At 43.4% G+C, this 15986-nt stretch overlaps 2 protein-coding genes across 5 annotated transcripts; both read left to right on the forward strand.

Moving 5' to 3' along the window:
• The first annotated feature begins 2476 nt into the window (after positions 1 to 2476).
• ccna1 (cyclin A1) lies at positions 2477 to 9368 on the forward strand. 3 transcript variants are annotated; one of them, XM_037468514.2, is made up of 9 exons: positions 2477 to 2899; positions 7232 to 7390; positions 7469 to 7688; positions 7760 to 7875; positions 8006 to 8232; positions 8379 to 8583; positions 8717 to 8830; positions 8917 to 9050; positions 9153 to 9368. In XM_037468514.2, exons 2-9 carry the CDS (start codon positions 7232 to 7234, stop codon positions 9202 to 9204), a joined length of 1227 nt encoding a protein of 408 aa, XP_037324411.2. In that variant the 5' UTR covers positions 2477 to 2899; the 3' UTR covers positions 9205 to 9368. The 3 variants fall into 3 exon arrangements, with proteins under 3 accessions (XP_037324411.2, XP_037324410.2, XP_062414206.1); XM_037468513.2 differs by lacking the exon at positions 2477 to 2899 and adding an exon at positions 5378 to 5848; XM_062558222.1 differs by lacking the exon at positions 2477 to 2899 and having other exon boundaries at positions 5951 to 7390.
• A 421-nt stretch (positions 9369 to 9789) lies between these two features.
• Positions 9790 to 15965, forward strand: sparta (spartin a). 2 transcript variants are annotated; one of them, XM_037466618.2, is made up of 8 exons: positions 9790 to 9923; positions 10435 to 11243; positions 12686 to 12880; positions 13251 to 13407; positions 13649 to 13843; positions 14005 to 14166; positions 14371 to 14461; positions 15209 to 15965. In XM_037466618.2, the coding sequence occupies exons 2-8, from the start codon at positions 10461 to 10463 to the stop codon at positions 15456 to 15458; spliced, it is 1833 nt and encodes a 610-aa protein (XP_037322515.2). In that variant the 5' UTR covers positions 9790 to 9923; positions 10435 to 10460; the 3' UTR covers positions 15459 to 15965. The 2 variants fall into 2 exon arrangements, with proteins under 2 accessions (XP_037322515.2, XP_037322516.2); XM_037466619.2 differs by lacking the exon at positions 15209 to 15965 and adding an exon at positions 14650 to 15185.
• Positions 15966 to 15986: the final 21 nt, after the last annotated feature.

The raw sequence follows: 15986 nt of genomic DNA on the forward strand, positions 1-15986 counted from the left end.
TCCAAACCCCCGAGATAACCGACAGGAAGGTGTCAAGATAATAGTTGCAAATATTTTAGAGGTCCTGGTTGTGGTAGATGCACAGCCAGATAGACTTTACCTCCCTCTGGTAATCTGGGGCAATTTGCACAGCTGCCGACTGAGACAGAAGCTCCCGAAAGCAAGACTTTGATGAGCTGACTGTTTCACTCTTCGCCTCCTCATTGCAAGAGAAAGTATCCATTGCATCCCGAACCGGTCAGAGGCCACTAGGACGCCGCGTGTTCTTCACTCCAGTTCGTCGGTTTTTCATAGATTTTGCAGATCAATAAGTATGCACGGACCACTCTCTAGCTCTCGGTGTCCCGCCAATCAAAACGATTCCCGCGGATCTGACGGCGTGGTGCAGGCAAAAACACACTGAGGCATAACAGCGGCACACTTTGCACAAAGACACACGGGACAGTAGCCTGACAGGCGAGGACTAGCCCGGAATAACAATGAGACAAATGGAAATAGGGTATTGGCACTGTGTGGTGGGTTGGCGGGACGAGGTGATGGTGGGGGGGGGGGGCCTTAAATGACAACACACATATACAAGAAGGCATGTCTGAGCGAGGCACCTAAAAGCTGACCGAAATCAGTGCTCCACTGAAACCTGTGCGAATAATAGTCTTCTGTTCTGATCCCTCTGAAGGGTGTGCGCTCTGGATGTATGAAAGGAGAGAAGAAAGGGGGGAGAGAAAAAATGTCCTCAAAGTCAGATTCATTTGAATACATGAATAATGTAGGGCACTGAAAGATTTGCGGCCCTTAAATTTGCCCAAAAAAGTCCTCTTCGACACGTAGTTCATACGTGGAGGGGACTTGATGCACAAGGAGGACACAAGGACAAAAGCTACATCACCTTGTCCTTGTGCATAATTAATGACTGATTTGGGTTCGGACTTTTACATTCAGTCTGTGAATGTTTCCCCGCGATTCTCTCTGAATAATTAATGAATCCAAAGCCGACCCTGAAAATAGACAATTCAACTTTCATTGTGTGGGATTTTTAAACGCTGATATCATAAAAATAAAACAGGCGGGAGGCGGGGACAGCTGATAGCCGACTAATCGATCAATAGCTTTCGAGAGCTGATGTCGTGCAATGTTTATTCAAGAGGGAACTTTTGTCGAGAGAAACAAACTGGCAACATGTCAGATACTTTTTGAATATTAGTTGTCAGCTTAATCGTTGACGTTTTAGCCCACATTTTCTCCCAGCCATCTTGACACCCTTTCATTACAATAAAATAAAGAAGAATTTTAATGGAGCCAAGACAAAGAAGTGTGTCTTGGCTTTCTTTTATTTTTTCGCAACGCAGGTACGTCCCTGTGACAGCAAAGATCCAACATCCCATCAGCGGGTCCACCTCCAATTATTATAGTTAATACCATCTGCTGGGAGGTGTGTTACGTTCTGGTTATAGATTGGCTCCTGTGTGTGTGTGTGTGTGTGTTGTGTGACTGCGTTTGAGTAGCATAATTATTCCATAAGACAATGAGAGCTCCCATCTCTACATAACACCCACCGCGGCCCCTCCACAGCTCCCCTTTCCTTTTCCTCGTGACTCATTACCTTTTATTGAAGGGGATTGGCACCAAATTTCCACTTCACATCCCGCAGGAAAAGGAACTTTAGATTTGTATGAGGATGATTGAGCGTGGCATTATGAGAGCACAAAGACCTGCAGACGGCAGACAAAGAGGATCGATTCGCTGCCGGGTGATTGTTGTGAACTCGTCATGCTCATCATATTTGATGTATGTTTGATTTGTGTGAGCTTTTCTTACTTTCTGCATATTCAGTCTTTTTTTTGTTGTTGTATTTTAACTTCACTGATGACCCGCGGCTCGGCACCGATGATATAACATCTTCAGACTTCTTTTTGTTGTCTTATGTTACTTTGAAAATCTGGACAACAAAGTTCTTCATGCTTTAATAGATGCTGCTAATTGGCCTCAAACCAACACAACTCTTTTTGTAGCAGTGTTCAGTTTAAGTAGTTTTCCACGGTGCATTTGCATTTTTTTTGTCCACACACACACACACACACACACACACACACACACACACACACACACACACACACACACACACACACACACACACACACACACGTACACACAGTTTGCAACAGATTGAATAGAGCATAAAAATGAGCCAATGATCTGCATGTATTCACATTCAGAGAGGTCTCTTTGAGGAGTCATGAAGGAAAAGAAATCACTAATGGACATTAACTTTGATTCCTAAATTTGCGTTGAGTGGCGCCGAGCCGATCAGTTTCTATTCTCACAAAAGAAATGTCTGTTAAACGTGGCCAAACCTCTGCGTATTGGGTTGCGTAGTCATCTCTCCACCCTGCAAGTAAGAAACCCAGTTTCATGTCTTTGGAAACGACTCCTTCTGCTCTCAGGGCGAGAGACAATCTCCTCTCTGTACGCCTTCCCAGCAGGGCTAACACCGCTGGATGAGAGATGAGACGCGTTCGTCCCCGGCTTGGACCATCCTCCTGGACGGCGCTGCGTTTTGGACCCATCTGGCCCGAGCCTGTCCCCAGCCAGACGTCACGTTAATGAAATGGCAGCAGCCCAACGGCTCCGTATCTGTCATCAGCAATCTGCATCTGCTCAGGGACTCGACGGAAATGAGGAAGAGGGATGAACACAGAGGAAGGCAGAGAGACTCTGTGTCCCCCGAGCAGGTGCCACATTTGTGCTTGTGTGCGTGTCAGGGTGAATGCATGCGTGTGTGTGTGTGCTGGCTCAGTCCCTCCTTTTAGCACAGCGTGGCAAAGTTACAGATTTATTTTTTTGGGAGGAGAAAGTAGCCACAGCAGGCCGCCTTATCTTTCATCTCCACTGGACCAAATAGGTGAGGATATTTTATCGCTTCTGTGTTACAACAAGGCACCAATGCATCTCATCTGTCGGGGGGGAATGACTCGCTGTCCCTCGGCTGGGCCCCCGGGGGCCACTGGGGTTGATTGATACACTAACAAAATTGAGCTGGAAACACCGTCAGCTGCATAAGAAACACATTCATTAGGTGGCTTCATTGTCCTAAACTTTAGGATTTTCTTGTGCTAATGGCATCTTGTTAGAAATAAATATGTTGTTGAGTTAAGACGTGTATGATTCTTTCCTAAAATTCAATCTAGCTGTTATCGATTGAAAGATTTGGTGATTTCTGAGATTTATTTCTTTAATATAACAGCCTTTGTTGTTAACAAAGTTAACACTGCGCCTATTTTTACATAAATACAAAAGTAAGTGTAATGCATTCACTTGAGGAATAAAATACATGGCCTGTTTTTCTGAAATGGCAAGATTTCCAGCTCAGCATCTCTGAGAAAAGTTTTCTGGAATAAAAGAATCTGCTTTGTTTTTCTCAATGAGGGATTGATTTCTTGGAAGCAGTCACCTCCCACCTGTTTGGTTTATTCCAGCTCTAAGGAGCCTGTGAAGACTGACGGGAGGAGGTGCAACAGCCTGATTGTCTGCAGAGTCACAACGTAGGCAGCCCGAATTTCAGGTGCCCCATGTTTTATCTGTGAAGAAAGCCATATCGCTGCAACAGATCCGGGAGAGAATTAGTTGATAATCTTTTGAACTTTTTAATCAGTTTTTCACCCATGAATGCATTATGCTTTCATAGAACCATATATAATATATTATTACACTGTTGATAGAATTACAATTATCATCAATTATATTTTGTTTAGTTGTAACAAAATCAGTCTTTGACATAATGACTGAAACAAAGGAACTATTTATTAGCGTTTGTGGTGTGAGAGAGTTTTAACGTGCCTCTGAGATCAGTGTGTGCTGCTTGACCACGATAGAGCTAATTAATGAGAGAATCCAACATTCAGGATAAAGACACAAATGAAATCCCACTGATTTATAAAAGTGATTAGAAGTGAAAGACACTTCCTAGAAAATTGTGCAATGAAATGCACACACTTAAATATAGTGGACAAAAGCGCAGGGCACCTTGCATCCAACACGGCTGTAAGGAAAGTGAAGGTTAGCGGAAGATTCAAGAAGCGGCCTTGTGACCAAAAGATTGCAAATTGGAATCCTTAATCCTCCGTTGCTACACTGGAGCTGCTCAGCTGCGGCGTGACAGCCTGATGGTTAATGCTCCTGGGTCCTTCCCTGCTTCCACACTACAGACTAAAGTTTACTCTCCGTAGTTCCCGCAGTGACTGAGATGTGATAACAATAATAACAATCAACAACAAAAAAACACAGCAATTTCAGGGCAACTCGAAAAGCCCACTTGGTTTGCAGGCAAAGAAAGATACACACAGTGCTGCCTTCGGTGACACAGCTTTTGCACCTTTTCCGTCCATGAGGAGTTTAAGTGGCTGATGTTTTTAATTTGTCAAATAAGATTTAGAACAGTGTCGTGTGATTAGTTATAAACGAATCTGAATCGAATCCTGTTATTTGACTTGTTGGGGTTGTTGCCTTGTGATAGGACTTTATGTGGCTACATAATCTCACAAGCTCTAAAACAGTTATTTGTTATTTGCTACGTCAAAAAATGTGCTCAGTTCACTGCAAACGAAAAACATCAGACCATTGTTACAGAAGAGAAAACCTGCCATCCGATGGACGATGTAGAAGTTGCAGGGTACTCTCCACTCAGACAAAAAGCTTTCTTCTTGCCCATTTGGTGTTGTTATTGGCTTCAAATTAAGTTTTTATCTGAAATGGGTCAATTATTTTTCTCCTGTCTGTCATCTGTGCAAATACTTTGACTGACTGTAACTCTGGTGTGAGCAGGTCACCTGGCAGATTCATGATCAAGGTTTCTTAAACATGTACAAATTTCAGTGAAATCTATGATAAATTGGTTTAATGAATTAATAATCGTAATATAGACATTTTGAAACATTTTCTTGTGAACCAGAAGAAATGCCAGGTGTTGCCTTCACTTTCACTGCCCACTTTTACTCATGTGGACGATAAATAATATTTACCCGATCTTTTGGGGTGAAGTGAACAAATCTGCTCCATCCAAGCCATAGATTCTAGTGTGACTTTCCTTTACTTCCTGCACTGACAGGAACTATTGAGTATACTATTGCATTGACCCACCACCTGTCTCCACATGTTCATTAGCAGCAGGCCACTGTCAGTGGCTTTATACTCAGCCCTCCTGCCCAAGCCCATCTGGTCAGTGTGACACTGGCATTCTTGTCCAGGGATTATCAAGAGTCAATGACACGTTGACAAAAGCTCTCTTCAGAGCAGTGTCTTTAGAGCCATTCATAATCCAACCAGGTCAGATTAGAATAACTGCTTTTAGTATATTCTTGAAATCAAAAATGATTCAGTTAAGATGTAATTCTTTTCTGTATTGCGATCTATTGGCCTTTTATTAATTCATTCAACAGCGAGTCTTTTTTATTGAGCTTCCTCGATGTTGACATCGGGTCTCTCTCTGACAACAGGTGCACTCTTTCTTCATCAAAATACTTCCCTGTAACTTCAGTCAAAGCCAAAACTCAAACGAATGATGCTTGAATCCCGCGAGCGATCCGTGACGCACCACGTCGACTGTCAGCTGTTCGGTCACGTGACCGTACCGATAACCGTTCAGAGGAAAACAGCTGATCCGTTCACAAGGACACCCACAGGACACCCGAATAGGGACACCCCATCCGCTGGACCAACAACCACCTGCTCTGACTCTTGAATACCGCGAGAGGTCGCTGTTCGCCGTCAACACGTCTCCTCCTCCAGCGCAATGGCTGCCTGCGGCGTCCCGACCCAACGTTAAACTGTTGAAACTACGTTGGTCGCGATCATGGTGAGAGAACACACGGGCGACCCCTGGCAACCGAGCGGAAGTCCTCAAGTGGGAGTGTGCCGTGAGAGAGAGAGAGAGAGAGAGAGAGAGAGAGAGAGAGAGAGAGAGAGAGAGAGAGAGAGAGAGAGAGAGAGAGAGACGCCCACGCGAGGCTCGGTCGCCAAGCCGCGTTTATTCTGTTTGTGTAAGTCGGTAGTTTGTGTGTCTGCGGCTGATGGAAAAGTGGCCGGTGGTTTGCAACCGTGACTCGGCGGCACATGACGACGCGTTTGCGTGTACGCTGGTCCTCCCCACGCGGCGCGTGACAGGAACCTTCTATTCTGCAACGTTTATTAAATGTGTCTATCTAGCCGTTTTTATCGGTTTCTCAGCCAATTTCTCAAGATCTCCTTTGACATTATTGAATAATTTTGTGATTTTAAAAAGTAGCCGTTTGAATATGTTATATATCTATAAGGGATATGAGTCACCAATATCTCACATTTTTTGGTAAAAATATCTAATTTTATGATAAAAATCAGTAATTGAAAATTGTTGGGGAAAAAACTGATTGATCCCCCCAATGACTTCTCTCTTGAACTTTGTGACCTCTATTCTGGACTAAAAAAGATGGATCCATTAGTCTCTCTTCTGGCTGTCTGGGGGTCAAAGGGTACATTCCTTCAACGTCTGGTTACTGTCCTTGTTGCCACAAACCTCTCTGATGTGTTAATTAAAACTTCTATTTACCCCAAGAAGCTTGGTCAGATCTTCCTGCTCTTCTAAGGGAGAAGGAACAATCTTTCCCTTTTCAGCTCAATCGAGTCATTGGACTTCTGTCTGTACCTACGGCTTGTGTTTGGAGATTTCTGTTTTCTTTGGGATTTTTCTATATTGTAGTTAGTAATAAATACTTAATTAGGAAACAAGTTTAAGATACTTTTGATTTCTCACAAGGGACATTATCCACTAATTTTAACCACAATAATATTGTTAATTCATATCCAAATGCTGTACTTTGACCAGGGAGACACTAAAAGCCACCTGAACAGTATGAATAATCCATTTCCATTAAAAAGCAACATCTTCATTGCTCACTAGTACTCGTATGGGTCATATTTTCTCTTCAGATTGTTTCATCTGAGCAGTTGCTAAGAGGATAGGATAAGAGTTGCCAATCCAGCATTGTCACTTAAACTCATCATTTACTGTGTGATTCATTTATTGTGTTTACTCCCATTTTAATTAGCAACCCCTTTCAGGGTCTCAATGTCCTGGTGGGAACCACAGGGATTCTATACATACAAGGAGCTGACAAATACTAAAAAACTTTTCAGTTTTGGTTCATGCTTCTGTTTTTTTCAGTTTTTGTATGCCATTGTGACCTCTTCTCCTTGTTTAAAGATGAACTTCAGCACAAATACTCATTGTAGCAGTCACACTAGCAAAGAAAACCTTCCAGCTTCAAGCAAAGTCGACGCACTGCACGCTCAGCGACCCAAACAGCGGAGGGTCCTCGGTGTGTTGTCAGAAAATGAGCAGCGTGGTCGATCGCTCAGCCAGGTAAGAGAAAGAGGCCCAATGGAGAACATTTTGGATGTTGTTAATTCATATTTCAACCTAAAAGGTCTTTCTCCACAGGGGAGCCACTTTTCCAAACACAGTTCGATCTCAGACAGCTTCCAGCTCGTCACCCTCGGCAGCCCCCCCACTTCCAGCTTTGATGTGTACGTCGAGGAGGCTTGTGAAGTTGTCCTTGCGGCCTCTGGTCAAGAAGTGGTCTCGGACAGCTTTTACCTAGACAGCAGATCTGCTGGATTGCAACATGAACATTTGAGACTTCTGCTGGAACTGAGTTCAAGTGAGTTTGGCAAATACAAAGACACCTGCCAAGACTTTACTATTCTTTACCAATGCTGTTCACTCTTGTAGGTTCATGCCAGGATGCTTCTATGCAGTCTGAAGCAAGTAACTCTTTGATGTCAGAGGAGGTGTTTTGCGTTTCAGAGTATGCAGAGGACATTCACCAGCACTTGAGGGAGAGTGAAGTGCGAATTCATCTGAACTATAAGGGCTGAATCAACGGCAGAATTTAAATGCATTGTAGTTGGGATGTTTTGCCACTCAATTCCTTACAAATTCCCCCTCGGTAACAGTTTGTTTTGTCCCTAATGCCAGATGAGGACAAAGCCGTGGCCAGGCTACTTACTAAAACATCCAGAGATCACCAACGACATGCGGGTCATTCTGGTGGACTGGCTGGTGGAGGTCGTCCAGGAGTACGAGCTCCGTTCTGAAACCCTGCACCTGGCTGTCAACTACTTGGACCGCTTCCTCTCCTCCACGGCATACGTGAAACGGGGCAAGCTGCAGCTCATTGGCACAGCTGCGTTGCTGATTGCTGCGTAAGCATTTGTTTGTGTTTTCCTAAAGACGCCACAGGTGTCCTGTCCAGTCCAGGCACTGGATTGTGAGGCGTGATAAGAATCACCCTGGTTGGTGCTGGAGTGACAGTTTACAAGCTGATGCCGCCTGATCTGTCACCTTGTAGAAAATATGAGGAGATCTCCCCTCCAGATTTGAACGAGTTTGTGTACACCACGGACAACACCTACACTAAGAATCAGCTGGTGCAGATGGAGCATGTTTTCCTGAAAGTGCTGGCTTTCAGGATGGCAGCCCCCACCACAAACCAGTTCCTACGCCTCTTCATGTCCATCCACTCCGTCTGTGCCAACACCGAGAACCTTGCACTCGTGAGCAGAATCCATAACTCAAATGGCATTTAGATCAGAGTGTTGTGTCCACTGCCTTTTGGAAGTTACAGTTTCCCATGTCACTTGATCATATTTTGAATCGTTGATGTGTGTTTTATTTTCCTGCTTCCAGTATGTAGCAGAGTTAAGCCTGCTGGAAATGGATCCATTCATACAGTACACCCCGTCTCTGGTGGCAGCTGGAGCGTACTCCCTAGCCGCTTACACTGTAAACAAATCTCTCTGGGTAAGTTTCTCCAGACTAATGGCTTGAGATGAGAATTGATTAGGGAATTGGCTGAAACCTTTTACATTATATCTTATATATTCTAGCCTGATTCCTTAATTGCCTTTACCGGCTATACCACGACTGATATTGTCCCTTGCACGACTGACCTTCACAAGCTTTACGTCAGTGCAGCGAGTCGCCCACAACAGGCCATCAGGGAAAAATATAAAAGTTCCAAGTAAGGCCTGGTTTAGAGTTTTATATTTTTACATATTTATTGGGATCTTTCATGTTATTTTATATATGTGAATGGATGCATTTTCTCTATCTGTGTTTACAGGTATTGTTGTGTTTCATTGATCACTGCACCTGCTGTTCTGGACTTAACATAGCAAGATAGCCCACCCTCCTTTGATGCTTCTGCCCCAACAATATTACATGAAATCTAAAACGTACACAGCTCTAAAACGTACGTTTCTGCAGCCAATCCTGTATAAAACACCTTCCCCTGGACACTTAATTACCTTGTTTTTCATCATACATTCCTTGTTTATACACATACAATAAATCATTTTTAATAAAACCTTCTTTGTGGCTGAATCATTTCAATACTTGCAGTTGTTCATGCAAAAGTTTGGTAAGTCATCAACGGTAATATATATTATATATAATATCTGTTCACAAACTGCAGCATCCTCCAAATGTTTTAGTGATTTAAAATATATTATCAAGGAATTGATAGCAATTCTCATTTTTAGTACATCTCGTCTTACTAAAAATGCAGGGTGAGCTAAATAAATAACCCCACATTACTTTAGTATGTTTTATTACTACGTTTGTAGTGTTGTGTCAAGCGTTATAATGAACTCGTAACCAATGGCTTTTATTCTGAAAGGGTTGGCCGGAAGCCATTTTTGTCGCTCTGGCGGTTTTGACTCGTGTATAAAACAGCTGGGCGGTGCGCTAGATTAACTCCGACAGTGAAGCGCACACTCATTGATACATGGCAGCTTTTCCCCGCATATCATAACACCGACGACCTTTGGTGAACTAAAAGCGAGACTCTTTGTTTTTTGTGGTTTTCTTTCCTGAAACTGAACTTCAAGTTAAGGTAAACCCGATTTAAGAGTATTATTTATTGTCTGTCAGGCCGCCTGAAAAGGTAGCTCGCGATTATCCTCTTGAAAACGAGATGAAGAATACACGTGTAAAATTGAAAATATAAATCTACTCTGAGGACTTTTTAAGAACGCCTCTTGTTCAGGTTAAACCTGATGTGTTTGTTTGCTCAGACTAATTATTCACAACGCGTCATAACCACATTTCTCTCTCACATTCCATTACGAGTTCCTCTCAAGTGTTCGCTGTATATTCAAGTTGCGCCTCTGTCTCGTTGTTGCTTCCACTCTTTACTTATGCTGTTTTTTAATTGCAACTCTCTCCCATCCACTTAACTGAACTCTCAATCTTCCAAATCAATAAGCCGGAAAACGAACTATAGGGAAACTGGTATACATATCTAAATACACACCAGTCTATACAAAATGTTAGCATCACTATAACATCCTTGAAATTGCAGTTCCAACTTGTGCATCACTTTGCCTCCATTCCTCACTTTGTAGCCTCTGTATCCCGTCGACTCGTCAGCATGACTGAGCCTGCTGAGCTGCTGCTCATCAAGGACCAGTACGAGTTGGCGTTTCACTCTCTGAGCCGCGGTCTGGCCGCCGAAGAGGCCGGTAAAAGGGAAGAGGCGCTGATGTTTTACAGGAAAGGTCAGCAGCACCTTACCCAAGGAATGGAAGTGCCCACCGGAGGAGAGAGGCACCTGGGAGCGGTTTGGGACACGGCCAGGAGTCTTCAGCACAGGATGAGGGACACTCTGAGGACCGTCAACGCCCACCTCTCTGACCCAGAGACCGCTCAGCTGACAAAAGGATGCCAGCGGGGCCGCCTGTTGATGAATCTACCTCCCAATCTGTACCCGGACCTGACGCCATGCAGCCAGCCTCCACAGAGCTCCCTCAATCACCTGTACCCGACCGTGCCTGCCGCCCCCCTGGACGCAACCCTAAGGCTCGGGCCCAGTCCTTCTTCCTGTGCCCGGCTGCAAGCCCTCCCGGCGGCAGGGGATCAGCCTCCAGCCTACACGCCACAGCCAACGGCCGGCCACCAAAGTGTGTCCTACGGCCCCGCTGGAGGTGGGCTCAGGTCGGGGAAGCAGACCGGAGCAGCAGCAGCAGCAGCAGCAGCAACAGGAGGAGGAGGAGATGAAGTCGAGCTGCTTTACGTCCCCTCTGGGGTGCAGATGTTTTTTGTGGCGCCGAGCGGGCAGGTCAGCTCCCTGTGTCATCCAGGTTACCTTCGCATCATCAAATTTGAAAGTCAGCACAAGGATTCCAGCGCTGGGAAACCCTCAACATTTCTACATGTGGGTATACTGTATGTGGTGATATGTAAGTCTAAAGTATCTGCGCACATGTGGGTGCACGCATGTCAGCAGAGCATCTGACTGTGTGTGTGTCTTAGAGGGGAGCATGTTATGTGCGAGGGGAAACTTGATCTCTTTTATAATCTTTAAGAGTTGCATATTTATTGAACTTACTTGTACTGGATATGTTAACTGACAATTAGGGTTGCAACTAATGATCATTATATTCATCAAAAATGAATCTGATGATTACTTTCTTCATTTGTCATTTAGTTGTTAGGTCAAATTGAGTTAAATTACCCATCACTAACTTACTGGACTCTCAAATCTTAACCAGCAAAAAAATATATTTTTAAAATTAAAAATTAAAAGTAAAATATTCACTGTGATGTTAAAAGAAGAAGAAGAATATTGTCAAAATATTTCTGACTCATTAGAATAATCAATTCATTGACTCATTGTTTAGCTCCAGTAGCAATGTCCGCTTTGCCTTCAAACTCTACATGATATTAGTTGGCAAAATGATAAAACATTTTTCTCTATGCCTTAAATAATGTGAAAAACATGCTTTTTGTATATTCCAATAAGTATTCGAGGTGCTTCACTTCACTTCATTTGTTTTAGCATGCTAATGGGATCAACTATTGGAGGTTTGGCAAAAAATCGATGTCACAAGGTCCCATCCATGAGTTAATCATGGCTCACATCTGCTCTGACCCTGTGTGTGTCCTGTTCAATTCTGATGGTAACAGGCAACATCATGTGGATTTTTTTGTATTGAGTCCTTACGAAATGTGTTAAGTAACAATATTGTATTCTAGCCCCTTTACAAATCACGTATTATACCGCGCTGCATAATGCAGTGCCCGACCCCCCCCCCTCCCCGCCCCCCCGCAACTGTTTACCTCCAGAGCGGCCTGCTCGCCTGCTCGCCGGCCATGCTTTGTATCCCAGCAAGACAATGGTCCCACTAACAGATGACTCTGCGCTCCTTTTGTGCTGCCGGCTGCCCTCACAGGGGTCGTTGTGTCAGGCGGCATGCCAGCGGCACAATGCTGCTGCAAGTCGGTGTCTGTCTGCGTGGATGACTGGCATAAGACGTGGTGTGTCTCGGAGAGGACAAAACGTTGGGTCATAAGGAATAGTGGGATAGTCTACTTGCTGTGACAAGACAATACATTTTTCAGTTGACATTTAATGAACTGGGGAAACAAATCTTGAACTCAGAGGTTCTTGTTCGAAATAATGAATGTGAATTGCATGTTGCTAGTTTGACTTCAAACCAGCTGCAATGGGAGATGCACCTTCTTTGGTAACGATGAGGATAAATCCCATTTACACACATTCATCACCTCTCCACAGACGTACCGGGGATCTTGGACATGGACGATGACCTTCATCATTTCCATCCTTCTTATGTTTGTGTCTTTTCTGTTTTCAAGGTGTGTGACTGGCTTTACCTGCTGGAAGAGGGCACTCCAGTGCTCTTGGCTAACTCTGGGATCTTCATGTTCCCGGATACCTTGTCAGAGACGCCGGGGTCCTACGTGGGCATAGTGCTGTCGTCAGAACTGCCTGCTGTACATGGAGAGAAGTTACAGGCTCTCTTCTCGCAGCTGGCTAACCTCAGGGTCCAGGTCAGGCTTTACTGTCAGCATTGAGCAGATGTAAGGATGGATATGTGTGTGTGGTTGGAGTCTAATCTGTCATGACGACACGTCATGGTGTTGGAACGGAAGGCGGTGGTGTTGACATGGTTCACGACGAGTAATTTAATTCTTAAAACGACAACAGCGCCTTGTAGAATCCATAGTGTCACTGTCCTCTGCTAACACGTCAGGTGGAACTGAATAGTTGGCAGCCGGCGGGTAAAAACATTGTTCGCCAGCTGAGTCACGGCTCACAGGAATGAACGCCACCCGGGTGTTTCCACATTTAAAAATGATCTCACTCTGTGTCTTTTCATTATGCATTTTCATAAATTGGACTTATTGGATTCACTGACAGGGGCCAGATGAAGAAGAGTCAGAGGTCATGAACCTGAGCGACAAAATCCCCCTCGGTCCCATGAAAGAGCAAAAAGGACTCACAGTGCCGACAGGGGAGAAGGAGAAACCGCCACTTCCTGGATGGAGTGAGAAGATGGCGCAAGGAATCTTGACAGGTGTGTTTGTGTGACCCCTGTGAAAAGAAGAAAAAAAAATACACAAAATATAAGATGAAGCTGGAAACCTTGTATCTACAGAAGTAACCACCAGGTGGCAGTGTTTACCATTGCTGCAATCTCTCTTGAACCAGTGCTTCGGTTAAAACTTTGTCCAACCAACAACACAATCAATGATATTGCTAATCTCCATATAACTCTGTAAATAACTATGACCATAAGAACATATTCACGTCCGTAGGAGCTACGTGGTTGAGTATCGGGTTCGCTAAAGGAGCCGAGGCCACTGGTAGGGCCATTAATAATGGAGCAGCCAAGTTGCGGGAGCACATCACGCCTGAGGAAACTCCTTCAGAGGTCAGCCCCCATGTCACCAAAAGCCTGCATGTGGCTAGACAGGCCACCGGGGGGGCTGTCCGAGTCAGCCAGTTCTTAGGTAAGGACTGTATGCCACACCGAATGGAAATACATATGTATTTTGGGTGGTAATCAAACATTCCACATGCCTAGAGAAAACATTAGAGCTTCTCTTAATTGCTATTTTTTGCATTGTGCATTGCTATGATCATGTATCTATATGTTTGTACACATTTACAGTCAATGGAGTGAGTACCGTGGCAGGACACGTGGCTGACAAGATGGCTCCTCATGTGAAGAAACAGGGCTCTAAGCTGGTCCCAGAGTCTATGAAGAAGAATAAAGATGGCGGGCCTTCCAACTGGGATGGAGCCAAGTTTGTGGCAGTCAGCAGTGTGCAAGGTGTGTACCAACATGAAGGAGATTTCAGGCTCAAACTTTATATAGTTTGATATATATTCGTGTACATTGTCTTACACGATCATTTGCCCGATGTGTCACAGCATTTGAAATGTGTTTGCATTGGAAATGTTTTCTTAGATATAGGTGATCCAAATCTTTTTGAGAGTTCTCAAACATTTCTATTTTTATTTTCACCCAAACCAGGTTTTTCTACTGTTTGGTCCAGTCTGGAGACCGGTGCAAAGCTTGTTGGCAAAAGTGTCACAGCAGAGACTGTCACAACGATGACACACAAGTAAGTTCTGATATTTCCACCTACGTTTCTTGAAATGTTCTAATCAATAAACTATTGCAGATTGCTTTAAGCCGTATTCTCAATCTATTTGGTGTCTTTAAACAACTGGCTCAGAAACCAGACACCTGTTTCTCTTTCTATTTGGTACGTTGGGAAACTGATCTGCTTTCACACCTGTTTCTTTTCAGATATAAGGGCTTAGAAAAAGTATTAAAAATGTCCAGCAACATATGACTGCACAGGGAATAAAGTCAAAGACTGATCAACTCTTTCATGAACTGTACACTCTTTCATTAACTCACAAACTAACCCTAAGAGACATATTCCCAATCCAACACAAGAGCTAACACAGAATGGTATTTCTTCATCAAACGAATGTCATTTTATTCATTCAGTTCTAGACAAATGAACAGTGTTTTGGGCTCTTTTTTGACTTGATTTAGTTTAAAGTTCCTGTTCTGTTTGTGTCTTTCTGGGTCTGCTAACTGCGGCTACATATCAGCTTGTGTTTAGTGGTGCTGCTCTTGTCGTTCATTCTTTCTCTGGCCCCTCTTTCTGGTATGTTACTAATAAAATTACTACAAACTAAAATGTGACTTTTTCTTGGCCTTTAGTGTGTTAATGTTAATGAAAGCAACGCCAAAATTCACATTCTTCCAGTATTTTAATTATGTGCACAACTTAATTTATTTTGATACAAACACCGAACCACTCTTCCCTAACTCCGCCATGTTGTTTGTGGTAAAGGTACGGTAACGATGCAGGCCAAGCTACTGACACTGGTCTGAAGTCATTGATCAATGTTGCTGTGACTGCATACAACATTGACAATCTGGGCATCAAAGCCTTTATGAAGACTGCAGGGAAGCAGACAGCCAAGGTCATGGCCAAACCGGGGGAACAGCCTGCACAAACCGAGGCAAAAGAGGAACTGAAACGAGAACATCAAGCGGAGACAAATGGGAAAGAAAAACTGAAAAAGCAGACAGAGAATTAAAAAAAAAAAAACATTCACAAAGGAAGGTCATAGCTTTGCTTCACGAGTTCTGTCTGATTGATGGATCAACTCATAATTTGCATATTAACCCAACAAACAGGCCAATTGTTTCTTCATTAGATATTATTAGTTTTAAATGTAAAAAACAATAAGAAATAAGTAATTAAAAGTTATTTTTTGCATATTGAGGTGCTGTCATAGGCATTATTTTTTCATGGTAGTATTTGAATGATGTATATATTTTGTTATGTTTTACAATCTATTTTTAATAAAAAAAGAATTGCAGTAGTGAAGAGGTTAACAGTACACTTCTGTTCTAAATGAAAGTGCAATAATGTTAAAGCAAAGCACATAAATGTACATTAACAAACTACACATTTGAACCATTATTACCATGTTGAATCCTTTACTTTAAGTTAATAAAATGTATTTGTATATGTGTATACCGTTATGTCAACTGTTGAAGAACTCGCTGTACAGAGGAAGTAGGAATCTGATGCCTGAATAATTGCGAGCTTCTTAAAATTG

Source organism: Pungitius pungitius, chromosome 16 (assembly GCF_949316345.1).
Source record: "Pungitius pungitius chromosome 16, fPunPun2.1, whole genome shotgun sequence".
NCBI classification, from domain to species: Eukaryota; Metazoa; Chordata; class Actinopteri; order Perciformes; family Gasterosteidae; genus Pungitius; species Pungitius pungitius.

Coding starts and splice junctions, on each gene's coding strand:
- ccna1 (XM_062558222.1), top strand. CDS start 7,097: ATGTCCTGGTGGGAACCACAGGGATTCTATACATACAAGGAGCTGACA. Junction 8,584..8,716: donor ACACCGAGAACCTTGCACTC/GTGAGCAGAATC, acceptor TCCTGCTTCCAG/TATGTAGCAGAGTTAAGCCT. Junction 9,051..9,152: donor GAAAAATATAAAAGTTCCAA/GTAAGGCCTGGT, acceptor CTGTGTTTACAG/GTATTGTTGTGTTTCATTGA.
- sparta (XM_037466618.2), top strand. CDS start 10,461: ATGACTGAGCCTGCTGAGCTGCTGCTCATCAAGGACCAGTACGAGTTG. Junction 12,881..13,250: donor TGGCTAACCTCAGGGTCCAG/GTCAGGCTTTAC, acceptor ATTCACTGACAG/GGGCCAGATGAAGAAGAGTC. Junction 14,167..14,370: donor GGCAGTCAGCAGTGTGCAAG/GTGTGTACCAAC, acceptor CACCCAAACCAG/GTTTTTCTACTGTTTGGTCC.